We start from the raw sequence: 9,603 nt of genomic DNA on the forward strand, positions 1-9,603 counted from the left end.
TAGAGCCACACACGTCGCTTCTATAGACTCCTAGGCATCCTCTCTCCTAGATGTAGCAAAACCTTGGATTCCCACTTTCCCCCGCTAAGGATTTGGAGGATCAGAAAGGGGTTATCTTCATCAATCACAACATCACAATTGATTATAAGGTACATTTGTGATTTCAACTACGACTAATAAAAATTTTCCCTTGACATTGCCTAGGGATTGCATGGGTTCTAACTTCTGAAGTTAGATTTGCACAGATGCTTGCAAATATTATGATAAGATGAAATTGATAATTGTGAGAAAAACTATTTGGAATAAACAATGCATAGCTTATAATAAAAAGAAAGGAAGAAGAAGAAAGAAGAAAACAACAACAATGACATATATAGAGGTAGTTTATTCATACAAAACAGGAATTCCACAAGTTGGTGCAAGGGCATGGCAAGAAACAGAGGGGCTAAGCATATCATTTTCGAGAATTTCGGCACATCGATCAAGCCAGAGATATCCAACATTGTGGCTCGTCGAACATACCATGAGTTTCAAGAACATCTCTGGATACTAGGTCCCACTTTTCCCAGACACGTGTTACAACCTGCTTCTTCCTTTCAGGTTGCCTGCTTGTGATTCTACCCAATAATCCTCTCCCTTTGACCTTTCCTTTGTACCACACTAGCATAAAACTCACACTCAGAACTTCCAGAGGAGAGAAAGAAAATGAAGGTGAGTGAATAGAACATGTATTCTCTTTTCTAGATAAACCATCTGTATCTCTCAGAGCTCTTATGGATTGACTCCCTCTCTGTTTTATCTTCTCTCTCTGTCACAGATCTTCAACTGGGTGCACAAGAGGTTTCATCATACCGTCCTCAAGGGTTTGATTATTTACCAACTTTGGTCTTTATTGATTCCTACCATAAAGAATTGACAGTTTTTGCCCAAATATTCCTTGCAGCAATTTTAAAATACTATGTTATTGTCTTGTTCATCCATTCAGTTAAATGTTACTGTTGGTTTTGTTAAGTGTTCACTTCACAAAGCTTTTATGATCTATCTGCATTTTGAATTTTTGCACAGATGGGCTTGCTGGAAACGTGAAAACAACTGAACTGGCTACAAAAAACACTGACAAGCAGGCGTTACTCAAACAAGTTGCTCTTGTTGAAGTGCTTGATGGCTGGAAGGATGGCATTCTTACCATTGGAACGTTGGGATTCGACCCTCTAAAACCCTTCAACCAACGAAACGAATATTTGGTCTTGCAAAGCGAGGAAGAGGATGAGAAGAATGAAGAAGGTCAATATTCAAGTGATGGCGGTGATGATACTGAAGAAAATGTCGAACATGAAGAACTGAATCCATTAATGTCCACAACATTTGCACACAGTTTTGAAGATTTCGAATCCAATCCTGATAATGGCAACTTTGATGGTGTTGATGATGTTCCTCTAACTCCATTTATGGGGTCTCCAGGACTCAATGCTGAGTTGAACAGGGATGGGGAGCAACAGAAAAAGAAAGGAGAAAGAATAACGCTGGCTGATCTTTTCTTGGCTGATGCTGATGTTGAAGGAGAATTTGATTTTGGAAAGGTCCCAAATTCAGGTGAAAAGCCAGCTCTTAAAACAAAGAATGGCCTCTCTTTTGCCAAGAAGTTTATTCCTCGTGTAAAAGAGGATTCACGTCCGATCCAAAACTTGCAACGAGTGAGTAATGTTGTTGTATCTTTCCCTAATCATCTCTTCTTTAAGAAAGAGGACAGTACTTTTTTTACAAGCTCTCACTTATGATGGAGGAATATAACAACCAATTTATATTTCTAACTAGGAAGTGGTAGCTTGTTATAATGCAGTATGCTAAGTTTGATGAATTGGTTTTGTTAATTTGCAATAATGGTCATGTAGCTGATGAAGAAGATGTTGAAGAGGAAGATCCATCCAGATTTTGATGCAAAGATGCAGAAATCAGATTGCCTGAAGCCTGGTACAATAGGACCTGTTTCCAATGGCAAACATGGAGCCTCTGAGTTCGTCACTCTTCTTCCTACTCAAGGTAATTCTTGAAAATTTAACTAGAGCCCTAGTTTTTTCCCCCAACCATCTCATTTCCCAGATTGGTTAGCAAAGAAAATTAAGAGCATACAGTTGAAATTTTAAGTACAAATGGGTGCCTACAGAGCCTGATCTTGTCAATCTTGAACCCCAAATGATTGGGACACAGTCACACATGTTACATATCCGCTACCAATACCACATCCATCTCTCTCTCTCTCTCTCTCTCTCTCTCTCTCTCTCTCTCTCTCTCTCTCTCTATGTTTTAGCATTTTCCGGGAGAGAGAAAACTAAATGATGTCCGTACAATCTTACTCATAAAACAATCTATTTGCAAGTCTGTTTATTAAAAGAACGACTAAAACGAATGTGTATAGTCTCTTTTAGTCTTCTATTTTCAAGAGTGATTCATTGTTTGTCTAAGCCAAAAGTATATGTATGAAGTAGTTTGACCCAGGTGGTTTGTGCTAAAAAATAATTCCATAGCCTTTTTACCCTAAAGCCCTAGCCTTCTTCTTGTACCATACTCAGCCGTTTAACCTGTTCTAGTTGTAAGTACTCTCCAACTGCCATGAGAGGGCCAGTGTGGGCTCACAACAAGAAGCCATCCTTACTGTCATTTTCCATATGATAAAATTCGTCAAGTGGTAATGGGTCCCTTCTACAGTACAAAAGTAACACTAGGAAGGGATCCATTTTAATTATATTAGATAAATACTCTAATTATAAAGAGATTACACAAAAATAATCCCACATCTTGACATAGTTTGATATAGTATGTCAAATTATAATATTACTTTTATTGTAAAGCATATCTAACAGATCATATGAAAATACATCAGTTTCTAAAATTGTTTTTATGTAATTCTTTTATGGATGTAGTAATATTCTAATATTCAAATCATTATGTTATCTTATGGATGTTTTCTAATTGTGGTTGTAGTTTTAAAGTAATGTTACATACAGTTGTGAAATGTGTAAGTATCGTGTAGTCGCTTTGAAAAAGAGTATATATTAAAAAATTAATTTTTTTTATATAGATCTCGTATTTATTTACTTTATTCAAAATCATTGTATGGCACTTGTAAACTTACGTCTGCAACTATTATTTCTCTAAAAATAAAAAGCCCAGCCCACAATAAATCATCTTAATGCAGGGTCAATATGTCTTCTATGCTTAAAAATGTGGATAAATTTATACATTTCAATTAACTCATTTAATCGTAATTAAAATGAGATGTGGATTTTGTTGGTAACTTTTCCCCCTTGTTGCAGGTGCTACAGTGGATCTTTGAATAAGGGCCTGGTTCCTAGATATTGTTCTTTTTTTCTTTTCTTTTCTTTTCTTTTTGGTGATTGCTATGAAATAATTTTTCAAGGACAGTAATTTCTGAGGTTCTCTTGTATATGAACTGTTGGAGCATGTATTTCTCTTGTGCAACTTTCTTCAATGTTTTAGGCTTCAGTGTAAGATGGAAGTTTGGTTTGTCCCATAACTGATACACTATGATGGTTTATGCTTTGAAAACTTGCAAGCAATAGGAATTCAATGCAAACAATTGCATCTCTATTGCAAAATCTTTTGGCAACCTTCTCAACCTCTTGCTTCTTTAACATTTACAAACCTAAATTATAAATCAATAGGTGATCCGCTGTTGCAAAGACAGTAAGGAAGCCCACTACCATATTTCCCGCGCCATGTTTAACCTCAGTATTCCGGATCCCAGTTGAACTCTTTAAAGTATCTGTTAGTGGGCTGAACCCATCTATCATAGGGCCCATGTCCTCTTCCTATTCTGAAAAGTTTTTTTTTTTTTTTTTAAATATATTTTGTTATTATTTCTTTTTAATTTGTTATACGTTTAATTATGGTTGTTACAAAACTCGATTACGGATCGGCCGAATAAAGTCGTCAATCGTGACATTATATATAAATACAATTTAGATCAGTCCAATAGCAATAGTTAGAAATTTAGACTACCAACCAAATGAGTCAAACAAGGTGCGCCCCTTTATTTTATACACACATAATGTGTGTGATATATATATATATATATGTGTGTGTGTGTGTGTGTGTGTGTGTGGAAAGTTCTACAAAGTACACCACCCGCGTCTCACACTTAACCCACTATGATGAAGTAGTATTGCTCATCAGACTCTGAATTTTCTTTAAAAAAATATAAGAGTTGATTTAAAAGTACTGAAAAGTAAAATTAAAATAAGATAAAGAGTTTAGTACGTAGAATTATAAATAAATGCATATTTAGGAGCATGGGTTAGGGCGGGATTACCAAAATTTTTAAAATATGATAAAAATTAAATTTTTGAAGATATTTTTATAAAGTAAACTATATATAAAAATTAGTATTTAAACCTCTTAAATGATTGTTTTCTAACTTCCCCCGCCCTCCCCACAAGCCAGATTTTCTGGTTCCGCTCTGAGCATAGGAGTCCAAATTGAGTAACTGGAGAGACAAGATGGGCAGTCAAATTTGAAAGAGAGAAGATAGAAGCAAGCCAAGAAATCAAGGTGAAACTGGCGGTGGAATATTGAACGTAGGTGGCTTCCCAGATTTACATTGTGCCACCAACCCTCACGATGCTTGCTCATAGTCAACGTTAAACTTTTGAACCAAACTACATAAACTGGTTTAGCACTCCCACCAGCCATGTAGTTTGTTTGGATTCAGATTTCTGAGCGATCAACCCCTCTCATTCTTCTCCCTCGAAGCCCAGCATCTGTCTCTCTGTCTTGTAAGAAAACACTGACACACATATATGTAAATAATCTTGGCCAGATTTGGAGAATTTCTATTTATTTTTTTCCTTAGTATTTACACATAATCTTATTTATGGTTTCTCGGGGATCCAACTCTGCAGTGAGGACAAAGATGGCTAAAGTTTATACGTTTGAAGAGGTGGTGAAGCACAATAACAAAAACGACTGTTGGATTATCGTCTTTGGGAAGGTAAGCCATCTTCAAAGGTGTTTTTTCTTTTTTTTCCTATCCATTTGTATTTCAGTGAAATAGAAAAAAATGAATCATTTTGGTGGAATTGAATTTTATTTCTAAACCATATATGTTCATTTGCATTTTTTTTTTTTTTTTTTTTTTAACTCTTTCAGCCTTTTCTCACTGCTTGTGGCTTAATGTCTCTGTTTTTTCATTTCTTATTGTTAATGTCTTCCTGACTGCTTGAACGACTGTAAAATTCATGATAGGGGGTTGGCAAATAAAAAGACAGGCCATTTTGAACTGATGCCACATCTGAAACATTTGCAGGACTTGTTGAACTTATGATGTCTTGTTTGGTTCAGGGCATGTGAAGGATTATAATATAAACTAGATCGAAGCCATTTTAAAAGGCACTGCTGCATGTATGGTTTTGAAATCTCAAGAGATTGGAAAACAGAGTAAAAGTGTATGGAAAAGTGGGCAAAAGTGCAGTGCTCCTTGTGACTTTAGTACTTGAAACCTTTTCACTGGGGAAATTTCCTTTCACATCCTCAAACTACAACATTTTTTGAATTTTCATCTTCAAACTTTATATTATTTTTATTTCATAGAGCATTTTAGAAAAATAGATAATACTTTAACTATAAGTAGATTACGCAAAATTAAATTTATAAACTATCATAACTTCATGTTATACATCAGCATATAAAATTATTTTTATTATAAAATAAATCCAATAGATCATTTGAACCGAAAAGAATTGTTTGGATAGGGGTCAGATGCATAGGACATGTCTGGATGTTGTTGGGGTATGTTGTGAAGGTCTGACATTTGAGAAAAAATGATGATTTTGGTGGCTGTTAATACGTTGGAATGCAATCTCAGGTGTACGATGTCACCCAATTTCTTCGTGATCATCCGGGCGGTGATGAAGTTTTGGTATCAGCCACAGGTAAGCATTCTCTTCGTATTCGTTTCTCTGTCCTACTTCGCGTTTACTACTTACCGAGAACTAAACGACAAATTCTAAATTATTGCAGGAAAGGATGCAACAGACGAGTTTGAATTTGTAGCCCACAGCAATCCTGCAAAAGATATGATGAGCAAGTATTATATTGGTGATATTGATAGACCTGCTGCTCCAGCGAAACAAATACAGAATCCAACGCAACAACAAATCCAATCTTCTGGAGTTGGGATGAAAATCTTCCAATTTCTGGTGCCCTTGTTGATCTTGGGCCTAGCATTGGGCCTGCGCTACTAAGGCAAAAAGGGGTCGTTCAAGTGTTCCACTATGAAATTTGAGGCTGAACCGAAAGATTTAGGACAAACATTTTGCTTTCCCGAAAGATTTAAAGCTCTGAATAAACATGTTTATATACACATACATAAATGTATACGTATATGTATGCATATGCATTCTAGGAACAATTATTGTGTTCGTTCAGAATTTCTATTAATAATGATCTTGAAGTTGTTTCTTTATCGTTCTTTGCATTGTTTAGTTGCTTGCTATTCACCTGATCAAAAGTTTAGTTGGATCTTTCGCATTTGATACTATCCTCCTCAGTTCGTTAAGTTTTTCATATGGGTATTGAGTGTTTGGAATAAAGTCGTAAATAATTATGGGTATAAGGGCGGGCCCTTGGAAAGAGTTTCTTGAAAGTACATATTAAATAATTCAAGAGGCACTATGCATATTGCAAGTACATATTGCAAGTCCTGGCATTGTACACTGTGCACTGTACACATGCGCATGCACAAATAGGCAAGCAAGTGCACAGTGCCATGCAATGCATGCACGTCTTGCGTCCACGGAGGCCGTGCATGGTGCACACAACAAGTGCACGTCATTGTGCACACGAGATAACCATAGCGGCCAACAGCTCACCTAGGCAGGAGATAGGTGGTTGCAGTAATTTTTTGCTACGGTCGTGGTATTCCATTGCAACAAAGGTTGTGCACAGTGGGCAACAGATGTACGTTGTAGTGCACCCGAAGGATGTTAGTGAGCTGGCGGGTAACTACCAACTCCATAGCCATGAAGGCATGCATCCATCCTGCCATGCATGAGCAACCACTTGCTCGGCCACCACCAGCCACCGTTTGAATCAATGGCAATTTGTGTCTTTAGAAAGGTTGTCATCGACTAGCGAGGCTCCTCCACCGCGAAGCTCCACACCACCACCAATGAAGCAAGACATAAGAGTTGCTCAGCACCAACGAAACTCAGTCCATCCCACCATGCACGAGCAACCACTCTCTCGGCCACCATTAGCAACCGCTTGAATCACCGACGATTTCTACCATCAGAAAGGTAGTTTCAACTAGTAGGGCTCCTCAAGCACAATGCTTCAGACCTCCACCAGTGAAGCAAGCCATAAGAGCTGCTTGACACCAAAAAAAATCTTCCCACAAATTGTGAGCTTGTGGAGCCACCGGTGGCCACCACCAAGCCAATGATAGTGACTATCTAGTTTCGTATGATTATTTAGGATTTTACAGTGCAAAGTTTATTTTTTATTTTTTCAGAGTGAATAGTAACCTCGATGTTAGCACTATATCAGTGTTTTTCAAAAATCACAATGTGGAATGTCCAAATTAGGTTAGAGAATTTTTTTTTTTTTTTGGTACACTGGGCAAGATTTTAGTCATATTTGGTAAATAGTATTAGACAGTTGGCACCAGGAGGAACTATGAGATGAAATTGTGAAGGAAATTAAGGTTAATGATCATGCCACCCAAGAAAAACCTTATTCCATCCAACCATCCAATTTGTGCCAAGCCAAAGAGAGTTTCAACTCTAAGGGAACCCCTAAACACTTGGAATCCAATTGAAATGTCAAAATGTTGGTGAAAACTGAAACCCGAAAAGTTTGCGTCTAAATTATGATATCTCTAACCTCCGCTTAGGATGAAATAGAGACTTAGAGTGTTGGGACATGCAACACAAGGTTACATATCCCCGTACATGATAGTTAACATGCAATGCATCCTATAAGTACAACTAGAAGGATGCAATCTTCGCAGTGGATTAAGTGTAACAAAATAAAACTTATGCCATAATAACTAAAAGCATCTCAATTCATTAATAACCATAATAAGTTCAAACCAAATAGTAGCATAATCTTAGTACAACTAATCATCATAAAAAGTTTCCAATGGTAGATTAACTGCTTCATGTGTTCTAGAGTATAAAGGGTTAGTGCTATAAAAATCAGAATAAGATCCAGTCTTTTCTCGATGTCTGGCTCCTTCTGAATCAGTTAGATCCACCAGTTCATCTAATCCATCATTCTTGAATCCTGATACAACTTCTATCATTCCATAAGGGGTCAACTAACGTGCACAAAGATAAATTATACATGATGAATGGTAAATATGAAATGTATGTAACGTAAAAAAACCAGTGTATGTCTCCCATCTAGATTCTACAACATTTTCAATAAAATGGAGACACATTTTCTTACCAATAACCTTTTGTCACTTCCACTGGTAAAAACATCATAACGTTTTATCATTATTAGCAAGTCATACTTAATCATAATATCATAACGTGTGGTATCCTCATAGTTCCCCTTACGCACTATGAGTACTTACTAGTGACCATGGTACAACTCACGTTGAAACTACGTTGTTTGTAACTACATTGTCTGTAGACTAGTTCTCAATGCATTGATAACATAACATAACATCATAATTGCACCCACCAGCCTTAGGTGTCATAACATTTGACTTTACTTCGATCTTCTGTGATGACCCGTTTTTACGTGTATTTTTACTGAAGGAGTGTTTTTAATTTAATTAATATATTGGTTTATTTATTTTAAATTGGTTTTAATTTATTTTATGTTGTGTTTAATTTATTTTAGTCATTTTACGGTTTTTAAAATCGTTTTCGGCAGATCAGTTTTTGGATTCCGGAGTGAGGACTGGACCTCATTTCTTTTCCCTCGTCTTTTCTTTTCTTTTCTCTTTTTTTATTTTTCTTTTTATTTTTATTTTTCCTTTCCTTTTTCTTTCTTTTCTTCTTCTTCCTTCTTCCTTCTCTCCCGCGTACACTGAACAGCTCTTTCTCCCCTTCCCGTCGCCGCCTGTTTGCCAGCCCAATGCGCCGCCGTCCAGCCACCGTGTAGTGCACCACCCCCACCAAAATTTTCCCCTCCCACCAAAGATCATCCCCACCAATTTTCAGAGCCATCCGACCAGCCGTTAGCCGCCACACACGGCTGGAAGTCACGGCACCAGTCCTGTTTTTCCTATCTGTCACCGGTTGCTTTCTCAGCCCAGAACCGACGGTCGCCGGTGGCGTGGCCTACACCACCCACCTAGTTTTCTTCCCCTCTCACCGGTGAACATCCCCACCAAGTTTCATCTCCATCCGAGCCACCATTAGCCGCCACGAGCTCCTCCAAGCCACACGATTTTTCACGTGTATCGGCGCCGTCGTTCCACCTCCGGCCACCATCTCTTCACAGCTTGTTCCTCTACCTTTTTCCGACCTAACCCACCCAATTTTGGCCTCGATCCATTGCCGGAGCAGCTCCCACGAGCTCAACTCCGTTCAGCACCTTTAAGCTCCTCTACCGCCGTTTACACCACCACCC

The 9,603-nt window shown here is 37.7% G+C and overlaps 2 protein-coding genes across 2 annotated transcripts; both read left to right on the top strand.

Moving 5' to 3' along the window:
• The first annotated feature begins 446 nt into the window (after positions 1-446).
• LOC122300069 (protein TILLER ANGLE CONTROL 1-like) lies at positions 447-3,617 on the top strand. The gene is made up of 5 exons (XM_043110447.1): positions 447-711; positions 818-863; positions 1,066-1,694; positions 1,893-2,040; positions 3,315-3,617. The coding sequence occupies exons 1-5, from the start codon at positions 706-708 to the stop codon at positions 3,332-3,334; spliced, it is 849 nt and encodes a 282-aa protein (XP_042966381.1). The 5' UTR covers positions 447-705; the 3' UTR covers positions 3,335-3,617.
• An 809-nt stretch (positions 3,618-4,426) lies between these two features.
• LOC122294374 (cytochrome b5-like) lies at positions 4,427-6,481 on the top strand. The gene is made up of 4 exons (XM_043103068.1): positions 4,427-4,793; positions 4,920-5,008; positions 5,882-5,948; positions 6,037-6,481. The coding sequence occupies exons 2-4, from the start codon at positions 4,931-4,933 to the stop codon at positions 6,258-6,260; spliced, it is 369 nt and encodes a 122-aa protein (XP_042959002.1). The 5' UTR covers positions 4,427-4,793; positions 4,920-4,930; the 3' UTR covers positions 6,261-6,481.
• The last annotated feature ends 3,122 nt before the right edge of the window (positions 6,482-9,603 follow it).

The sequence above is a fragment of the Carya illinoinensis genome, chromosome 2 (assembly GCF_018687715.1).
Source record: "Carya illinoinensis cultivar Pawnee chromosome 2, C.illinoinensisPawnee_v1, whole genome shotgun sequence".
Classification (NCBI taxonomy): domain Eukaryota; kingdom Viridiplantae; phylum Streptophyta; class Magnoliopsida; order Fagales; family Juglandaceae; genus Carya; species Carya illinoinensis.